The 21,416-nt window shown below is 43.5% G+C and overlaps 1 protein-coding gene across 1 annotated transcript; it reads right to left on the bottom strand.

Annotated features, from left to right (window-relative positions):
• Positions 1–6,321: 6,321 nt before the first annotated feature.
• On the bottom strand, positions 6,322–16,245 carry tbx2b (T-box transcription factor 2b). The gene is made up of 7 exons (XM_070970993.1): positions 14,699–16,245; positions 13,514–13,781; positions 11,716–11,862; positions 10,507–10,583; positions 10,227–10,396; positions 8,670–9,253; positions 6,322–8,090 (listed from the first exon to the last, which is right to left on the bottom strand). Exons 1-7 carry the CDS (start codon positions 15,055–15,057, stop codon positions 7,641–7,643), a joined length of 2,055 nt encoding a protein of 684 aa, XP_070827094.1. The 5' UTR covers positions 15,058–16,245; the 3' UTR covers positions 6,322–7,640.
• Positions 16,246–21,416: the final 5,171 nt, after the last annotated feature.

Below are 21,416 nucleotides of genomic sequence, written 5' to 3'. Positions count from 1 at the left end.
AGAAGAGATGGCGGGTTTAGTCTCCCTGTCTTGACTTGGCCCCGGTGTCTGTTCATCATGGCAGAGGCTGTTAGTCTTTGCTAATCTCCTGTGTTCATCTCCATGTCAGCCCAGTGTGTGGAGGCCAGGTCTCTTAGTGCCATCAGAGCAAATGATTTCTCAGGGGTCAGGCACACAGATCCCACATAGTTCCTCCTGCTGTCCTCTTTAAACACATCCTCGGGGACTCGGCCATGATCAAAAGCCCACTTTCACACAGGTTGCCTGGATGTGCAACAGGCTCGTACCGTGTTTGTTACTGGGCTTGCAGAGTGGCAGCGCAGGCTTGCTGCTGTTTGATCTAGGATAGTGAAAGGTATCCGTCTCCATGTGGGCCTCCATTATTTCCTTTGGCAGTAATGAGTGACAAGATGGAGGTCGACCAGCTAGCCCTCTCTAGCCACTTCATTAGCTGCTACACAGTGTTTGGCTTTGCGCTGATTTATGGCTTTCGTTCAACATCTTTCAGTTTGTAATTTGTCTCCAGAGCAGCAGGTCATAGGAGGATGTGCCATGACATGTATTCTTTACATAAAGCTCTTGCATGTTATATTTATTCCATATCAAGCTGTAATGTATGCTATGGAACAACCAAGAGTGCGTGCTAATAGGCACTTATACAGCAGGGTTCAAAAGCCGAAGCCATCTAGCATGTCAGTTGAAGAAAAAGCAAAAATATCTGTGGTCAAATGGTTTTTCTCCAACAGGATTACATAATTTTTGACTAACATTAGAAAAAAAAAGTTTGTTAGTACTCGCTCAAAGTCCTACTTTTAATCTTTGCCTGCTTGCGCTCCACTTGGCATCAATTCTAAAAGAGCTCACACTACAGAGCTCCTTCCCCCCTTTCAACCCTTCATAAAGAGGTTTACTGGGGTTGAGTTCTGCAATGGAAAGCTGTGCAGCTCAGGACTCGTTGCTCTTTCTTGGAAATGAACATGCCTGGCAGAGCTTTGATGTACTGTGTGTTTAGGATCAAATGAATCATCTTCCACACACTCTGTACTACAAGATATTACACTCCTACACTGAAGAGGCTGGCACTTTCTTCGGCCTGTGAAAGTCACTAACCCCACAATAGGCAAAACATCCCCACACCTCAGCGTTTCCACCACCATGTTTGACTAGGTTTTATGCATGATTGAGCCGGCCAACCTGTTGCATGCACTATTACATGAATCTGTTATGTGGCTCTCTCTCGTCGCACTTTCTTGTTTACACCTGCAAACAGTCTGCAACAGTGCAAAAGCTTTCGACTGTCATTGTTAACAAAGTACTTTTTCCTCTGTACTTTGGGTACTTTTGGATGTGTGTTTTCTTTGATAGCTGGTTTTCTGTCTTTGATGGAAGCTTCTTTCTACATGTGTATTTCCTTCTTGAAGCTTTCTAAATTAACCACATTGGTTGCCATGACAATAAAAATCCAAGGCCAAACAGACAGGACATAAGCTCCTCTAACATAAGTTACAATTTTTTACATTTACAAGCTTACTATCTGTCAGATATGTTTTCGTTTCATGTGAGCATGTTTTATAGTTTGGATTTGATGAGTTCTAAATGAGGAGTATCAGATGGTCTTAGAATCTGTTGAAGGAAACAAACCCTCACACACATATACAGAACCTCACCCTCACATTCCTCCGGGTTATTGAAACTGTGCATTTTCTTTTATAAATGTATGACTTAATTGACATTATATTTCCTATTGATCTCATATTAATATATCAATCAAAATCATTTTAAATGACTTTTTTAAAATTTCCAGTCTAAATTCATTTTAAGTATTAAATTCAATGTCTAAAATATTCATTCCTGACTTTTTAAATTTCATATGGCAGATCCTCACACTATAACTGTGTAACTGTTTGCTGTTGTTGGTTCTCCTTTAATACATGCTGTAGCCATTCAGTTCACTATGCAGCATTTGATGACGCAATGATGATACTTGTAAAATAACTAAGCCGCCACCTAGTGGCTGTTTGCTTTGGAAGCAGCACTGGTTGAGCTGTTACCATGTAGTGTTTGGACACAGAGAGACATAATCAGTCTAAACTGAAATGTATTTATTTCACCACTTTAAAAATAGTTTGTATATCTCTGATATGACTTCCAATATGTACAATGTGTAAAAATAATAGGAGAAAAGCATTTTCATGAGTATTGGCTGTTAACCTGTCCAGGGCCTTACACAGTGCATTCTGGGACGGGATCTGATCCCTATTGTCCGTAATTAGGAATAAGCAAACAAAGACACTGAATAAATTATGACTTTTGAAAAGTTTAGGTCCTGGAAAGTGGTTATCCAAACTATCCAAATGTATGGTAAATGGCCTTGTGTTGCCATCATTTCTAAGATACTGGTGTCTGCAAGATGGAAAAGGCATCAAAGACACAACATAAGCAGGCAAACTGAGTCCACTCACTTTGAGTGAATGAAAGTGAAAGGTTTGCAGTGGAACTGTCAAATATCAGAAAAACAATAGTGAAATGTTGTCAGATCTGCACTCCTTTCGACAGAAGCTGTGGGTCTCTCCTCTCCTTCCTCAGTGTCCAGGAGGGGGCGACAGGCCAGCATGCTCTGCTACCACACTATCCAAAAAGTAGGACTCCTGAACACACATGCACACTCAGTCATGACTTGTTACATGTTTCCTGTTGTCTGCTTTGAACTATCATGACTAACTGACGGGTGTATGGGTGAATATGACAATGTCCAGATAATTTACACAATGGCAGACATTTGTCAAAGACAAACTTTGTCCACTTGGTATTTTATGGTAAACTTTACTCATCTTGTCTGATTATTGCATGGTTAGCACATTGTTTCCCTCTTTCATTCTATACATACATACATACATACATACATACATACATACATACATACATACATACATACATACATACATATTGAATTTACAGCTCCGGTGGCCCATTTGATCTGCCTGTGCTCTATTATAAGTGCGTTTTATAGGTGTGTTTATTTGGTGTTTTTCATGGATCTTTGCAAAGCAATTTGCGTGTTTCCCTTCAGCACATCTGACTTTTTTTGGTGAAATACTGAATAAAATCAGACTTTGCATTTGTATTTTCTGTCTTTGTGTGTATGAGAGAGATATCGGCTGGTGGAAGTGTTGCAATGAGATGAGAGACTGTAAGTTTTCCGTCCTCCCTACGGGGAAAAGTAGCCTGTGATTGGATCCTCCTGCTCCACTTGGGACCAGTGTAATAGCTGCACCTGAGCAGAACAGCCAATAGGCCGCCTGCACTGTCAGTAGCAGAGAGCAGCCTACAGACCTGCAGCATAACAATACACACTCTGTAGACACTATACAGGTTTCTGGGCTGCTTCCCAGCAACATTGCACCGATATACTGCACCGATACTGGCCTTTCATTCACAAACAGAGAGCAACCAGTCAGTTTGTTGCAACTTTGATCTTAGGAAATTAGACACAGTATAGCAGAGTGCAGTACTGTAGACTTGTTTTGTTTCTTGACAAGGATGAAAGAATTCATATTTTAATATTCTGTGTTGTTAACACAAAATACTGGCTACTAGCTGGTTTACAATTAAAAACAACACTTTCAGTCTTCAAATATCCAAATCAATCAGTGTGTGCAGGGATCAGAGGGAGGTTTCTGAGGGTCATCACCAGCGGCAGGACAGAGTGAGATCCTGGTACAACCTATCCCATCATGTCACTTCATTATCATCTCATGAGGAAACCCACAAATCACAAAAAATCAACAGATTCATGTGAACAGCATGTATCATTCCAAAAAATTCAAAATCTAAAAAAATATTCTCAGGTTCACATATTAATCTATTTTCCCACTTGAATCAGGCTTATTTTATTTGAAATAAATATATAAAGCATTTGCCACTATTGCTGTTTTTGAGACAAAATGTAGTTTAAGCATTTACATATCAATAATTTCATCTGGAGTGGGAGCAGCATCCAGATCTTTTTGAAGTGACAGGAGCGAAAACTCCTTTGAAGTATTAGTTATTTATTGTCGGCAAAATGTCCATAATAAAAGTGTTCATTCTGTAGGCAAGATTGGGCCGTCACAGTGTGAGATTATTATATATTAGTTTATTACTACAGATGCATTGTATATGCAGCTGTTTAATGTTGTAACTGGTCAACTTGTTGCTCTTGTTTTAACTGACACACTTTGGGGTATTTCATTTCATACAATAGCATTGTATTTTTTGAGACAATCAAATGCTACTAGGCTAAAAAGCATGCTAAAAAATAGAAAAAAAATGTACCACAGAAGTTTGCTTAAGACCTAATCAAATAAATGTACTTGGTGAGTTTCCACCACTAAATTTCACACCTTATTACCTTATGAATTTATAACCCTAAAACCCTGAACCTGATACTGAGCCTATACTGCAGTTTCTGGCAAATTTATCACAGGAATAATTTGAAATAAAATGATAACAAATCTAAAAGCTGAAGGCTGTAGAATACACATGTGTGTAACATGAGGCATGCTGGCTGATGTGAGGCTGGATCCCACCAGACTCTGAAATATCTTCTCCAGTCCTGGAGATAAGGAGAAGACAGCAAGTGTGGGCCAGCCTTCTGTCATGTTGTTTAGGCTTCACACAGTCAAAAGCAGGAAAGGTGCTGTTTGTCTTCCGTGCTGACATGATCTGCCTACCTTCTTCTCTTGGCCTACAAAAGCTTAAATAACAACATACTGTAGGCCTACACTGATCATTGAACGAAGTTGTGAATAATCTTGGCCTTTTTACCCCACGCCGTCACCAGTCATTAGTTATGATCCACAGGGCCTCCACAGGAGCCTATTGATCACTCATTGACTGATTGATTTAGACAAATACTTTTTGTCTCTCAGAGTGCGAGGTCGAGTCGCCCTCTCTGTTAATTGAAGATAACAGAGTGGCAACAATGGCCCCGTAATAGAATGAGAGTTTTGTGATTATCGCTGCAGAAAGAAAAGAAAATGAAGAAGGGGAGGGGGCGGGGGGGGCTCTCTAATTAGGAAGCGGGGCGGTGTGGAGGCTGTGGCCGGCAGGCAGGCGACAGGCGCCGGGTCCTGGACAAAAGGCTGTCTGCTGCCCTAAACTCCCCCTGCTTAACCCTTTAAACCGAGACACACATACACAGTCACACACACAGTGCGACAGCATCATGCTCCAACACATGCCGCAGCACACACACACACACACACACACACACACACACACGCAGAGAGAGAGCGAGCGGTTCATATTTTGACATTGGTTATTAGTGCCAAACACTGAAGATAAACGCTTTAAACACAAAAGAAAAATCTGCAAAAATTCAATTGGAGTTAATAATACTCATCCGGTGCTGCACTCGTGTTTCACCCCTGAACACGTGACACGGGCTATTTAGCTTATTAAATAAAATAGAAATCAAACACGTTACATGTGGATTTGTGTTCCACAGTAGAGAAGCGGGACCTGATAACCTGCCGGCTGCGTTCACAGGGAGCAGCTGAAGGGTCTCAGGCTGCAGAGGATGTGTGAGCAGCACAGAAAGCTCTTCCTATAAATACTTACATTACTCGACTCTTTCTAAAAATACAGCCGGGTACACAATACTGAAGGAAATGCTGATTGACGGTGACTGAGGACCTGCTCAAAATAGACCCGGACGGCGGTGCGTGCAGGAGACAGACCCGATTTAACAGAAATAACAATTCATAGACATCCCGCTGGTATTACTACTACTGCTGCTTCTACTGCTGCACAACTGGTAAAAACAACAGAGAAATATTATGAAGCAAAGAGCCTGTTTCTTATTCCACTGGGCAAACTAATTCTGAACATGAACACATACAATTTAACATCCACAGTTGTGGCTTTTCTGCAAAATTTCCACGAACAAATGATACCCACAATTTTCCCATCTTATTTAAAAGTAGTTTTAATAACACGAATTAAACCAGATAACATTTTCTTATCAAATTCAACCAATCACATGCAGATCCTGCCCTGTTTCCTGTTCAATACTTGGCCGAAAGAGGGCGCTCCTGCCACGTGTGTGTGTGTGTGTAGCTATGTGTGTATACTGTAAAAGCATGGACGACATTAAACATGATCTATGAAATAATCTCTAAATTCGCTGTTTTGCTCTTATTAGATGATAATAATAACAACAACAATAAAGAGTAATAATATTTATAATAATAATGATGCGCTTGCAAGATTTCAGCACAACGATTTTTTATTGAAATTGTGAGACAAAAAAAAAAAAAAAAAAAAAAAAAAAAACCCGGACAACCAGCATAAACAAGATACTTTCATTTTTAAATATACTTATGAATAGATAAGAATGATGCGCCCATAGGAGGAATTGCTTTGAATGTCTCCTGGCTGGAGTGAAATAACCTGAGGTGTTTTTGAATCCATGTGGAGCTCTTTCTCTGTTCCTCTGTATTTGTCGGTGGATGCAGACTAAAACATGGCACACACGTCTTCTAAAAATCAGCAATGCTTCATACACAGTTTTTCAAACCAACAAGCGCTAAATAGCTTTCATTTACAGTATATGTTCATGTAAAATGGGAGAAAGGATGAGGAGAAAAAAAAGCAACGAGTTAAATTCGAAATATATACACGCTAATATACAGCCTTGAATAAATTAATACCAATTGCATATTCTTGGATCTTAGCTTTATTTACAGAAATTTGTTTTATCTTTAATTACATAAATAGCTCGGAGAGAATTTTTCTGGCATGAAATGATTCGCGGTTCCTTCATAGGGAACGTTCACCCTCCATGCCTCTTGAAATAATCAGGCCTGGAAAAGGTTTTTGGATGCAGCTTGAGACCTGCCTGTCGGCGTGATGAGGCTCCTGTTCAGGGCTCAGCTCGGTGTTTACAAACCGGGCCTGGATGCTCAAATGCTTCAAGTTAACCAAACTCAACACACACTTTCCACTGTGCGCCGCTCAGTCTGTGGCGCTGCAGGCCCTCAGGCAGGCTAGACCGATATATGGGGCCGATACTGGCCTGGTGTGGTCCACCTCTGATATAATGGAAATGATGAAGTTTGATTATGTTTTTATAGTGGAACCGATCATCCTTGAAATGAAGTGGTCACATTTTTCTTTATATTATCTTCTCATTATTTTTGTGTTTCCCTGTCTAAAAAGTGTTCCCATGTGTATTTTCTTGTATATTTTCTACATTTACTTATTTGTTAGTTTTATTTTTTTTATTTTTATTTTATCAATGTAGAAATGTATCCCAGAGTGCCTATGAGGGTATACCTGCCTTCAAGAGTTGCTAACCCTAAAACACTGGGATTCAGGGAAGAGTTTTGCCGTCTGACGGAGGTCAAAATGTTGACTGACGGCCTTTCCATCCTTCCTAACAGGTCAGCACTGGACGGAAGCCTCAATACTTGTGAACTTAAAAAGCTTAAATTTTATTATATGGACTAAATTTCTATCTGCAGCTTTGTTCTGAAAAATACCAGTCATTGGCCTTTACTGACCCTTATCAGTCTCGTCCCAGTCTCCATAATGTGCTGTACAGGACATATGCACTTATAGTCCTCTGGTAAGTCTTCATCTCAAACTGACAGTCTTCATCACTTGGGAGAGTCTGCAGTCGGAGAGGGTTCTCTCTGGCCCTCCAGGCCGCTGACCAGTCTCTGGATGCTCTGCAGCTCATTCACTGAGTCCTTCATGGAGGTTTTGGGAGACGCGGTCCTCCCACTTGACCCACCCGTCTTATGGTTGCTGTGGTGCTCTGGGGCTGGGCTGGCCTCTCTGCTGCCCGGTTTGGAGGATTCAGAGCCTGGGTTGAGGCTGCCCTGCAGGCTGGTTGTGAGCAGGCTGGTGCTCTGAGGCAGCGACACTGGGAGCTGGTAGGGGTTGAAACGGAGCCGAGGCCGGGATGAGCTCAGGAAGGGGTTCCTGGAGAGTGGACTGGAGCTGCTGGTAGCTGGGAGGGCTGAGGCTGAGGCCGCCGCCGCAGCTGCCGCCATGTAGGTGTAAGGGTATGGGAAAAGTCCTCCAAATGGAGGCATAGGGATGCCCTGGAATATGAAAGAGGAAAGACTCGAGGTCACAGCTGAACACACCATTATTTCCAGTCAAGCGGTCAAACAATCAAATTAGTGATAGATTTTTCCAACACGCAAACAGCAGCCAAACAATCACTTTTCTTCAAACAGATTTCTATGAAAATGTAGGATGGATCTGATACAAACACAACAAATGTGTTCATTCTGTGGGTCTACAACTCTTATTACAAATACTTTACTCCACAGAAGCCTGATAGCACGTTTGAAACATTCGATGACTGTTTTATTATTACATCCAGGTGTTAACGCAAATACTTTCACAGAAGTCCTACAAGTTTTCATGCAGCAAATACATGAATTCTTGCTTCACTGATCAGGCTAATTATCGGCACTAAATAAAACACAGGTCTGACTGGACCGTGCAAGGTGAGGGTTACATTACCACTTATGTTCCTATGAAGGTAAGACTTGACACCTAATCCTGTCTACGCTCAACACAAAGCTCCAGTTTTCCTGTCCTGCTGACGTCAGCTCAGTGCTACAGGTGTACGGGCAAAGTAAATCATTTTCTGACTGGATGACCTTCCTTACCTGAGAGGCGAGCATGTGCTGGGACAGATGGAAGGGGAAGGGGCTGGCGGTTCCTCCTGTGCCCTGGGCAGAGAGGCTACCATTCTCCAAACCACTTGCTCCGGACACAGAGGCCAATAGATGCCCCATGCCCATAGCAGAAAAGGCTCCAGGGGCCATGGCAAACTGCCCGGGGTGAAACAACAGCGGCGATCCGGTGTTCAGAGGGTTAAAGAACTGCTGACTGTGCAGGCCAGACAGAGCCAGGCTTTGTAAGTGGCCCGGGCTGAAGTGCGAGGGGCTCTCAGTCTGGACCATGAGTGGGGAAAAGGCGTCCTTACTGGCACTGATGCCTCCGGCCTCTGAGTCCTTTGTCGACACATCCGTGGTGTCCTTCCTGTACCGGCTTTCCACTTTGTCCTTCTCTAAGTTCCTTATACTGAATATGGAGTCATCCTTCTTTTCTGTGCCGGGCCTGTCCCTCACACGCTCCTCACACCTGGAGCTGTAGGGGGACACAGGTTCAGGTGCTGGGCTGTTGGAGCCAGTGCAGAGCTCATCGTGATGGTCCAGCTCCTGCTCACTGTCAGTGCATGTTTTGTCATCTACAACATAGGAATCACATTGGGAAAAAGATGTGTAAGCAGGGGCTCCAACCATTTATCTCCCACCTCTCCCCGACCCATCACAAAACTCACCAGTAACCTACACACACACTAGAAAGGCAACACAAGCCTGGTGGGAGCATTTAACTCTCGAAATCATGTTTCCGACCATATGTTCACTCAAATCTTTTAATGTTTAAAATCAACACCTGGACCACATTTTAAGTGTAAATTTACAGTGTTTATTTACATCTAACAACCATGTATTATTTGTCAAACTGTGTAAAACTTTTGAGTAAGCGTATATTAGAAAAATCCACACATTTAATTTAATTAAAGAAGCAGGGTGCATTAAACCTGAACAGGCTTTGTTAAATTAATTTTTAAAAATGTACGTTAATAAGAGAAAATAAAAATCAAAACCAGATAACACTTAAAATATTTACCTCAGAAATAAATGGAACTCAAACGTCTGTAACTCCAACAGGAGTTTTACACGCTGTATATTCTCACTGAGAACATTTATATTTCAGTGTGAATATAATAACCTTCTACAGTCATTCATTCAATTCAGGCTGATTTTATAGTTCACATACACCGTTGCTACATATAGAAGTTGATGTGATTAGCTGTCAGCTTCTGCACCATAAATACACCTTAATTCACGTCATCACACAGGTCCCGTAAATTCAGAATAATAACAAAAATATATATATTTCTGGAATATTCGACAACCACTGATTTTGATCACGTTCATAGGTATTTTCCTCCACCAAATCACAACCATATTTCAGGCAATTTTACACACTTTAAATGACTGCATTTAAATTCTAAATTTCTAAATGATTATTCTGCAACAGTCTATGGCTGTTAGTGGATTTAAGACTTAAGGCCAATCCCATTGTGTCACACCATAGCTAAAAGTCATTCCGGCTAATATATGGGCCCCAAAATAAATGATAGTGCTTCTCACCTCGACTGGGCCTGCTGAACCTCAGCGGGCTGGAACCTGCTCCCAGCGGGGAGTGGACGGTGTCCCTGCCGGCCGGAGCCTCACTGGATGAGGCGTCCGAGTCCGCGCCCTCCCGGTCCGTCTTACACTGGTCTTCATACATCCGCAGCGACGGCATGGTCAGCTGTTTCCTGTCAGTAATATTGATAACAGTAATGCAAAGGCTGCTACTACTAATAGTAATACTGCACACACATACAGGTCATTTTTGAGGAGATTAGGCGGCAGCGTGATAAGATACCTTTTCTCTCTCCTTCCGTTCCCCGTGTCTCTGAATCCTTTGGCAAAAGGGTTGTTGTCTATCTTCAGCTGCGTTATCTGTCAAACATACAAAGTTAGAATAAATGTTAGAGGAATGGAACCAGAACAAAAACATGAAGTGTCTACCTGGCCAGTATTTGGGCCAGCAGCGTGTTTGGATTAACACACGCGGAAACCAGCGTGTTGGACAGGAGCCACTGTAGCCTCGGATTTGCATTATTAATAAAAGCGTAATGATGGGGCGTTATTCTCATAGGCCCCAGGAGAAAAATTGTGCCACGAAATATTCCTCTATGGGGCCACACAAGCCTCCATTCCCCCAGAAAAAAGGCAGAGGGAGCAATACTGGAACAGATGACTATCATATCAATAATTAATAATGCGGTTTGGATCACTGCTGCTCCACGCGCGGGCACGGGGCCGGTCAGGGCCTGTGTGGCTCCTGCAGGAGCTTCAAGGCTGCTGGAGGCCCTAAGTGGCGCTTCAACAGGACGCTGCAGGCGTTTGCTATTTGAGCAGAGAGAGTGTCCTGCAGCATCTGTCCACTGTGGCTGCAGGCTGACCAGCCTTTTAAATGCCCTCTAATCGATGGTGACTCTTCGCCGTAAACTTTTACAAGACCCCCCTCATTCCGACCCCCCCTGAACACAAGCGCCAATTAGCTTCACGGAGGAGGATAAAGAGTCAGCGAAAGGGCTTATAATAATGCCATCAAATACACACATGTACAAAACCTCACTTCAAATGTGCACGCTTTTTAAATAGGCAAACATGTTCTTAAATCCAAAAAACAGAGGCTTCCAGTGCCAATTTAAGAAGCTAAAAAATAATCTAAAAAAGGGTCATGTTTGATGCAGTATCAATACAAAATACATCACACTCGCCACATTTATTCATGTGGTCAAGGTAAGAGGCCGTTTATAGGCCGTGAAGTGCAGACAACACAGCACACAACACTTTGGCTGCACATTTGAATGCAGTCCGAACTACGCCCACAAGTCCAGGCAAAAACAGCAATTAAAAAAATCAAGTGAGACATGGGAGTCCTCTGCAGGGAAATTAGGCGACCTACAAAATCAGATTAAGTCTTCGGGGGTTGGTGGTGGGGGATGGGATGCATATAGACATTTATTATGCAAAGTATAGCAGCCATATTAGAGCAGTTGGTCGAGTGTGAACGGTGACTCACCTTGTCGTTCTGATATGCTGTCACAGCCACGAACTCGGTCTCCGGGAAGACGTAGGTCCTGAAGGTGCTGTAGGGGAGCTTCAGGATGTCGTTGGCCCGCACTATGTGGAACCTGGGCTGGTACTTGTGCATGGAGTTCAGGATTGTCTGGACCAACACACACAAACGCACAGCTTTGGAGTGAATATCTCGTCAGTGCATCATCTCTCTCTCTCTCATTTTTTCTCCATATTAAAAGTCGACACTAGACAGAATGTGTTGACGCGGATCATCCAGCGCATTGTTATTAATGCTGGTATAATTACTGTGTGAGCAGACGTGTCTGTAATTAGTGCGGGGCAAAGGGAAAAACCTGACCAGGCCACACATGTTGTCAGGAGGGTACAGAACCACAGCAAAAATGGATTTGACCCAGTTTATAGCGAGACAAAAACTACACATTTCAACTCTTTCATTCATTTCAAATGTACCAGCAGACACTTCACAGGCTGGGAGCCTTGAATTACAGCCGGAGGGCCTGTCTGTTTTCACACACACAGCAACAAAGACTTCATTTACACTTTGATATAAAAGAGATTTTTAAAATTCAAAAAATAAGCCGGTAAAACAAATAGAAAGCGACAATCAAACGCTGTGAATATTCGGATAAAATATTAATGCCAGATAAAAAGACATCAACTTTATGACTTAAGCATGACACATTAACAGTAAATGCGACCTGTGTATAAAGAGAAAATCCTGCCTGTAACAGATTGCAAATTTAGTCTGACATGTAAATGCTGAATTTGTTTCCAGTCGGAAGCACACTGTGCCTGCCAGTCAGACGCACTTTCTGAGACATTTATCATTTGCTCCCATTATTTTTACTCTATCTGCATATTATTGCACCAGTAAGAAAATCTGAAATACATGGTGAATAAATGGGGGAAATATTGTCGGTAAAATATGCAGACACCGCAGCATCCAGACTTCATTATAGAACATTATAGATGGACATTATACAAAATAACAGCACACACCAATACTGCACTTCAGCATAGTGTACTATGTAACGTTCAGGCTGGAGGGGACATCATACACGTCAGTCAGCTCGGCCATTCAAGCTCATTTCACGTCATTTCTCTCTGACCCGATTTGATGATACACCACTTAATCCCACAGCCATGCAAACATGCAGCTCAAATATGATGTTTGTTTTTTATTCCCAGTAAAACCTCGGTTAGAAATAAAGGATAAACATGGTCTACAGCCCCGCGCTGCTGCACAGAGCCCGGCCTGGCTGTGGATATGTGGATGCGCGAGGAGGAAACGCAGGCTGATAATATTCCGGAGAGCTGCGAGGAAACATAAGCTCAATGCCAGCAGCAGTGGGAAGTCAAGTGGCGACCAAGTGTCAACAACTTTGGATGTAAAGACGTTCAGCCGCATAAATTTACGCACCATCAAGCGCATTTATTCTGCTTTTAGCACCTATATTCTAAATGTATTTTCTTTGTCTCAAGGAGCTCTTTTTTCTTGTCTTTGTCTCATTCATAATTCCCCTGCAGCAGTTTGACTTCAGCACATGCTATGTGTTCACTTCGTATTTATTTTCTATTATTCTCCTGACTGTTTCTTCTTATCGTTTTGATGCTATAACTTCCCCCTTTCCCCACTGCTTCATAAAAATTTCATCTGATCTTAAAACAACTAAAAACACGCTGCCCTGTGTGTTCCAACAGCAAACTCTTAGTAAATCTGGAAAAAAAAAAAAAAAAAAAGATTGCTCAGTCGAGAAAAAAAAAATGTGTATGCTTACAAATCCGTGTTTGTCTGAGATGTTGTTGGTGAGCTTGAGTTTATGGAAAGCAACAGGCTTGGCCATCCACTGCTCGCCGGTGGCCGGGCTGTCCGGGTGGATATACATCCTCTTGGGCATCTCCGGGTCGGCCTTGCCCGCCACCATCCAGCGGGAGTTGTGGAACTTGTAGCGGCAGTCGTCCGCCGCCACGATGTCCATCAGCAGGATGTATTTGGCTTTTTTATCGAGGCCGTTTATTCGCACTTTGAACGGAGGGAACATCCTCCTGCAGAGAAAAACACACAAGGAGTCAACACGCCGTGATTCAAGCGAAACACAACATCAGATTATCATCCAAGGCTTGAACAAATCTTACAAAAGAGGCATTGAAGGCGACGGGGACGTAGAAAAAACACAGCGCTTTGACAAGGCCGAGTATTGTAATTGTCAGATATTACACGCAATTAGGCGACAGCAAAACCGGAGTATGTGTGTGTGTGTATGTGTGTGTGTATGTATGCTTGTGTGTGTGCGTGTGTGTGCGTGTGCGTGCGCGTCTGTGGTGTCTGTCCGCCTGCGTGTGTGTATGTGTGTGTTGTCCAAGCCCTACACTACAAAGCTGAGCAGTATATTTATGACCACACCACTTCACGTCCCTGCTTTTTGAAGTGACAGCCTGTTTATAAAATCCAGAAGCTCTGCAGTTTGAGAGATAAAACCTGATTAAAGCTCAGGTCACATTTCCCCCCCAAAAATATGCCCAATATGGAGCTTGATCAGTCTGGAAAAATATCCCAAATATTTCAAAATAAATCAACGTTTTATTCATTTAAGCTAATTGCTTTGATAAATGAAGTCAAAATAACTCTAAAGACATACAGATTTACAGGACCGGAACTCCATTTAAAAACAATATATTTCGAGTATAATGTGGTCTAAACACAACATGTTCTTGCAGTATTTTCTAGTTTTCTTGTTTATTTTTATTCGTCGTGGAGCAGGCTAACAATCGGTGGGGAAATAAATACTGACTAGCAAAGGCCTGAGGAAAAGGCTGCCGTTAACGTGAATAAATGGCTTTTTGGCTGCTCGAAACTTGACTCTTTCTCTGTATATATACAGACAAATTGCCGTTTGTTATATTAGCAATAAAGTATTCTCTGTATATCCATGAGAGGAATTATAGTTCCGAGCATTTCTTACCTTCCGGACTTGGTAATAACCATCTCCGTCCCGAGTTTATGAAACTGGTCCCAAAGATCCTTGGCTTCCAGTGTAACTTTAGGGTCGTCGTCGACTTCCTCCTCTGGCTCCAGGCTCTTCATGCTGCGGAGATGAGCCGCCTGATGGTGGCTGAGGGCCGGGTGGAGCCCAGCCTCCGCCGCCCCGGCCAGGCCGTGGTCCGCGATGGGCTTGGTGAGCGCCCCGGGAGGCAGGCTGAGCGCAGGGAAGAAGGAAGGCTGCGCGGCCGCTAAGAAGGCGGACATGGGGAAGTCGGTCGGCCGGTGTGCGTGGAAAGGGTGATAAGCCATTGCAGTCCCTGTGAAAACTGGATCTCTCATCGGTGCATCCACAAAAACCGAAATGAAATAATGGATGTTTTTATTGGTATTTCCCCCCAAACTAGAGCCAGTGTAGGTCCGCGCTTCGCGAGCAGTTAATTTCTGTAAAGCAGTACAGAGGAGCGCAGCGCCTTGTCAAGCACACAGCGCGTTATCAGGGTGAAGAAAATAGCCCAGAGTTGCTGTTGATGTACTTTTCCTTTGGCTCCTCCGCCGAGTCCTTCAGTAGAAGCGGCGCTGTGAAGGCAGTGCCCGGCTGCGCTGTGAACCTCTCAGAGAAATAAGCAGTTTCTCTGCTTCAGTCATCCCACACTGACTGGAGAGATGTGGCCGCGTTCACTGCAGATCTGTGACTATCTCACATGTCCTTCCTGCCTCCATCCCCAACACTAATGAACCAAGCCCCTTTGATTGCTGATTTTACGCTTTCTGGACCAATTGTGGGCCCCTATAGGCGTGGTTCTGACAGCTCCGGCCAGACTCTCGAAGAGGAGGGGGGCAAGAAGGTGTCGGAAGCATTAGCAGTAAGAAAACATGTCAACAGAATAAAATATTAACCAATGACAGGAAAGATCGGGAAATCCCACCCCCATTTCCAAGCCAAACACCGGGTCAGCCCTCAGTTCTTGGCCGGTGGAGGCATCACCTCTCTCGGCTTGCGTTTTTACAATGTCGCCTCCGGAGAACGCAACCTGTCCACAGACTCAGTGTGTTAATACTCACCTTAATACAGAGGAACAGCTCCAGCTCTCCACGTTTACCACTGTCTTTTAGAACAACTCACAACAGTAAATCCACGACTCGCAGCTCATGCTCTACATTCCGGAGAGATTTATTTCCAAGAGCTGCTCTCTCTCGGTCGCTCTCTATAATAACAGACTTGTAATTATTCCATGATATCGGCCGCTTTGACGCCTAGGCTGGATTTGCCTCACATTAGCCCAGGCTGTGTTAGCTGACTTCAGCCTCATACAGCCCGGCTTCCCCAGGCGAGAGCCATTTATCTGTGCGTTTCCCTGATCGAGCTGACGGGGAGGCAGCGGCAGCCGCAGCGGCAGCACTGCAGCGTAATAAAGAGACAAGGCTGGAAAAGACAAACCCAGATGCTGCGTGGAGGAAAAAAGAGGAAACCAGATGAATGGTGATGAATGAATTTTGAGAGAAAAATCAGGGAGAAGCAAAGCGGTGAGTGCTCACTTCGATCAGTCTTCCTTGTTTGGATAAAGTTCTAAAAAGTTCCTTTTCTTGGAACCTCTCAGGCATATTTTGATTTTTAAATGAGACTAAATATCATTATTGTCAGTGCACTTGGATTATTCCTGTAGTTTCATGTCGTGGTGATTTTGTGTGGAGTATCGTTTGCATTGCCACATCAAACAGTTGCAGCGATGAGATGATTTAGTGCTCAGTCTCGGAGCTGAGGGCAGGCCGTGGTAGCGTGTAATCTCCGACAGGTTGTATTTTGTCAAACCAGGGACAGTGCGGGGCTCCGGGAGCCACGGTGGCCCCCACCAGCCCTGCACTCCGCTCTGCTGAGCTCCTTTATAAATCCAGCGCCGCAGCTCTTGATTAACTTGGACTCAGTTTGTTAAAGAGCCGCTCGGCGCCAGACGGCTGATGCGCCACAATAAGAACAATCTCTTGTCTCTTTATATTTACCCTGAAGTCCTGCATGTGCGAGCCCCTCTGGCCCCCTCAGCAGCCTCATCTGCGCCTCCGCTCCACTTTTTCTGCGTCGGTCATGACTTGGTGTCAGATGTGATTTTTTTTCTTTTTGGATAAACAGCTGCTTTCTCTGGGCAGAAAGGACGGCGATGTGGGCCACAAGCGTCACTTCGACAAAAACTGAAACAAAAAGTGATAATCCTTCTGAATGAGACTCAGAGACAACTGCGCATTTCCTTTTAACCCTTGGGACTTAGCCGCTCCTCTGTGGCTTCCGCTGACAGGCATACAAAACTCTTGCTGGCCATAAAAATGTCTTGAATAATATTTATAAACCATTATTATTGATACATTAAATTCTCCTAATACCCAATCGGCAGTTATGAGGTTGTAAAACAATCAAATTAAGTCATGCTGCTTTAAAGAGGCTGAACGTGCAAAACAAAATGGTTTTATATTCTCCAGTGCGACCCAAAAATGCAAGAGCAGAAAGTTCAGCAGCCAGCATCTGCGTGTCAGATACAGCATGTTATGTGATTTAAGAGCATGAAATGTTTGTACATCTCCGCTCTGTTACACACTTGTTGCTCGGCTTCCATCACATTGATACAGCTTTGCGTCAAGAGTCAGGACAGGAGCAGCCACAGCACAACACAGCCAGAGCGAATTATACCTGAATGAAGCCAAAACAGTTTGTGCATGCCCAGGAAGCACATTATATCAGACACAAGTCCCTGGAGCATCGACTGCTTCACACAGTTGGCAACAACAGCAAAGTCAGTGTGAAAAACGGATTTTCAGTCAGCCAGGTGTTGGAAATAAATGCCTTTGAGCATCAGCTTCACATGAGAATGTAAAATCAGCAAGATTGTCTTGCACATAGCTTTCTTCAGAGTGATAGTGTGGCGTGTATCTGCTATAATTTGGCCGGACAGCTGACTTGTTTGGAATGCTGCACCTTCAGATTTATGAAATGACAGAGATGTAGGAGCGCCGTGGGAGCGGCGGCGGTTTGTGGGGCTGCATGCAAGCAGCTTTCGTGTGGAGAAAAAAAAGATTAGCAACATATGGAGGTGGATAACGGTTTTTCTGCCGGAATACTCAACTGGATAATTGTATCAACAATGCTTGTGCAAATTAGTCACCATTTATTTGTTCTGTGCCTTCAACAGTACAGAAATTTCCATTACGCGCGATTTAAAAGTCATTAAGTCGAGGGAGGACTGCTGCGAGCTGCTGGTAGATCTGCATAGAAGCGGCACTGTGTTGATAGATTTACATATTCTGTGTGTTTGGGATTAATGAAAGCAGACAGTAAATATGCTCATTAGACTTGTTCTTTGGAATGGGTGTGTGTCAGAGGTGTCAGTTGGCCATGTGGAGGTAGGATGGAGTAAAACGATCTTGCAAAAATGCGCAAAATGAAGTTTGGAAACATGTCCAATAAGAGTAGCAACTTCACAAGTTATGGCCTCCAATTTTCTTGTACAATCATAGTTAAGATAATTTATAATATGGACAAAATATGCATTTTCTTATACCCAAAAATGAGTCAAAATAAGTAGGGTTGGAGACTGATATTTGATACAAAGAGCTGTCAGTCACCATTGGATTTTAAGTGAATTAACTTCTTGCATGACGCTTTCCACACAGTAGGAAGTTGGCTAAAGCCTCTGTGCCCTTGATCCGTCCGCTCAATACAGTATACTACAGCTGCAGATGTGAAAATGTGCATAACAGCGTCTTCCGTCCCGGTGATTTGGCCCCCGTGTCAGCGATCCGGGCCAAAGACGCTCTAATTACAACATAACAGGACAGTTTTGCGCCATATTCGTCTATAATCAAGTATTGTTATTTTCTTCCTCCTCTCGACATTGTTACTTTCTTCCTTTTATCTCTCCATCTTCTCCTCCCATCTCTCTGCATCATCTCTCCGGCTATATTTAGCGGCTAGACTGAGGCCTTGGCGCCAGACCGTTTAAGACCTGTCAAAGTCCCTCATATTTCCCCTTGTCACATGGAAACCCGGCGACCAGCGGCCCTCTCCTCCTCCTCCTCCTCCTCCTCCTCCTCCTCCTCCTCCTCCTCTTATCCTCCTCCTTTTTTCGTTTCCTTCTCCTCCCTCGTCCTCCTCCTGCAGCCACCAGCAGCCCTCCTCCTGTTTCTCCTCTCCTTCATCTCCTTCACCTCCTTCACAGTTCACTCTGCTAAATGAAACATATCAGTTCTCACTTGTAGGGAAAAAAATGTTTCCTCAATCCCTCCCCAACGCGCGTGTGTGTGTGTGTGTGTGTGTGTGTGTGTGTGTGTGCGCGCACACACACACACACACACACACACACACACACACACACACACACACACACACACACACACACACACACACACACACACACTGAACCATACTACCGTATTATTTAGAGCAATACAATGAAAGAGATGCTTTTTGGGTCTAGAATAATAGCTGGTGCATCACAGCTCTTCCATAAAACAGACAGAGGAGCACAGACATTGGACATGACTTCATGACAAACTCAGTCATAAACTGCCACCACTCATATCCAGTTTGCTGCCATCCCTAAAGTCTGCTTTACCCTCCTATTTTCCGGTCATGTATTTGAACTGCAGCAGCATTGTATGGACAGTGTGGGTGCGTCTGACTGGGAGGTGGTTCACCAGATGGGGGCGCTATGGTGACCCAGGGGAGTCAGAGAAGAGCGACAGAGCTGTCACATCCACAGACTTTACAGCAGGCAGCATTTTGATACCATAGACACACACATAGACCGCGGTCTGATTAGGTTCAGTCCCACAGAGCCTCATAAGCAGCGTTGACTTGACTCCTTGCATCGCAGAGATTGTCTGATTGGGATCATTTTAAGTTATTTTAATGATGACGAAAGTGTGTCATAGGTTATTGTGCTGAGGAGACCGGGGGCCTTGGGTGGCTCTGGACTCCACTTGGTGAGGCACTGATGAGAAGAAAAACCAGTATGACCACAGGTGAACGAGTGCATGACGCACCGCAAAGCTGCGCGCGCCTGCATGTATTTATTCAGTGATAAGGTATAACACATACGATCAATGGATGTGACGCGTGCTACCAAATATATCACTATGACCTTAACTCGACTGTCAGCACCGTCCTCGTTTTTTCCCTGTAGCCTTAATACAATCATCTCCCCTACTGTCGGGTTGCTGGTTGGAGGGAACCTGCCCGTTGTGCCTTTGAGCCCAAAGGCAGCACACTGCCGTTAGGTCTGTGGCGCCTCTTGCATCCACAGAGTGACCAGATTTTTTCAATCACCAATATTTTGTTTTTTGGGTATTCGTGTATGTGCATCAAATTTGAAATAGATGAAAAACATATTTGATCCCATTGAATAATCTTAAAAATCACTTTAACGCACCTGTCGGAAAACGGCCTTTAGAAATGCTGCAAGTCCCAGAAACTGATAAACTGACACTGAAAATATTTTTAAATTCTGCTCAACAAAAAAAGGCAATTCAAAGAGTGATCCAGTCTGTAGAGTTTGAAAGTAGATCGTTATATTCTTTTTTTTTATTCATCTGTATTCATTTAAGAGATGATTTTTATATTGATTCGCAAAAAATATTTTTTTGGGGGAAAATCGATTCATTTGATCTGATCCCACATTAAAAATCCCCCCTTTTGATTGCCCCTTCCTTGTATTTTCTAGGATTCTGTGGATTTGTGGAAGTTCTGTCTTTAAAGAAATAATCTACTCGCAGTTTTTAATGTGCCAAACAAAAGAAAGCGAGGGAGACACAAACTGTATGTTTGTGTTTTGTTCAGAAAAGCTCTCAACTCATTCTGAATCAGGAAACGTTTAAGCACCGGCTTTTTAATATTATCCAGCTGCCAATATTTTATTACTATTGTATGTTCGTTGGGACACATCTTTTTAAAGCTGCAAAATAATCTTTTGTGTGTTTTGCAGATGTGTTGACAGCATAGAGAAATTGAATTAGCAGCTGCAGCGCCGGGAACATTGAATCACATTAGGAGCGCAGCAGAGGAGGAGCAGGCTACCTGCAGGCCTGAGCTCTCTGCCTTCATCACAGCCAGCAGCACTCAGACTGAAACCCACGAAACATCCACAGCCGCTTCCACAACATCCACAGCTTACTCTCAAATGTCGTATTTTAGTGTTATTGTAAAAAGGCAATCAGGATAACAGCTGCAAACTCTACCGCTGTGACCTGAAATGATTTTAGAATGCGAAATATTTTGAAGAATGCAGTTTTAACAAGCTTCATATTATGTAGCGATTAAAGATGATTGAAAAATCGAAGATTTCACTTTGTTTAAAATGCAGCCAAAATGAATAAAACATGCGTAAACGTCCTGTGACGCCGTTTGGGTGAGCTGAACTCAGACTCTCATCTCTGAGTCCAGCTCAGTGTTCGGACTCCGACCTCACCGCAATGCAAACAACCGCCCCCTCTCTTTAAACTGTCATGTATCCTCTATGAGATAATGCCGCACTCTATGAATTAATGTGGGCCAATTCAAATGAACGTGACCCGAAATTTCAGTAAACCGCGTTTAGCTCTGTTTCTCCCTGTTTCCTCTTTACACAGGTAAGTGTTTGATGAAGTGCCTTGTGAAATCACATCAACTTTAAAGAGCACTGAGTGAGGACACTGATTAATGTGTTTCTTGAAGGATA

This window comes from Chaetodon trifascialis, chromosome 9 (genome assembly GCF_039877785.1).
Source record: "Chaetodon trifascialis isolate fChaTrf1 chromosome 9, fChaTrf1.hap1, whole genome shotgun sequence".
Classification (NCBI taxonomy): Eukaryota; Metazoa; Chordata; class Actinopteri; order Chaetodontiformes; family Chaetodontidae; genus Chaetodon; species Chaetodon trifascialis.
Note: the sequence above shows the minus strand (reverse complement) of the source record. Positions and strands in the feature narration are given on the sequence as shown.

Coding starts and splice junctions, on each gene's coding strand:
- tbx2b (XM_070970993.1), bottom strand. CDS start 15,057: ATGAGAGATCCAGTTTTCACAGGGACTGCAATGGCTTATCACCCTTTC. Junction 11,863..13,513: donor TCTCAGACAAACACGGATTT/GTAAGCATACAC, acceptor GTGTTGGTCCAG/ACAATCCTGAACTCCATGCA. Junction 8,091..8,669: donor AGCACATGCTCGCCTCTCAG/GTAAGGAAGGTC, acceptor TTCATATTCCAG/GGCATCCCTATGCCTCCATT.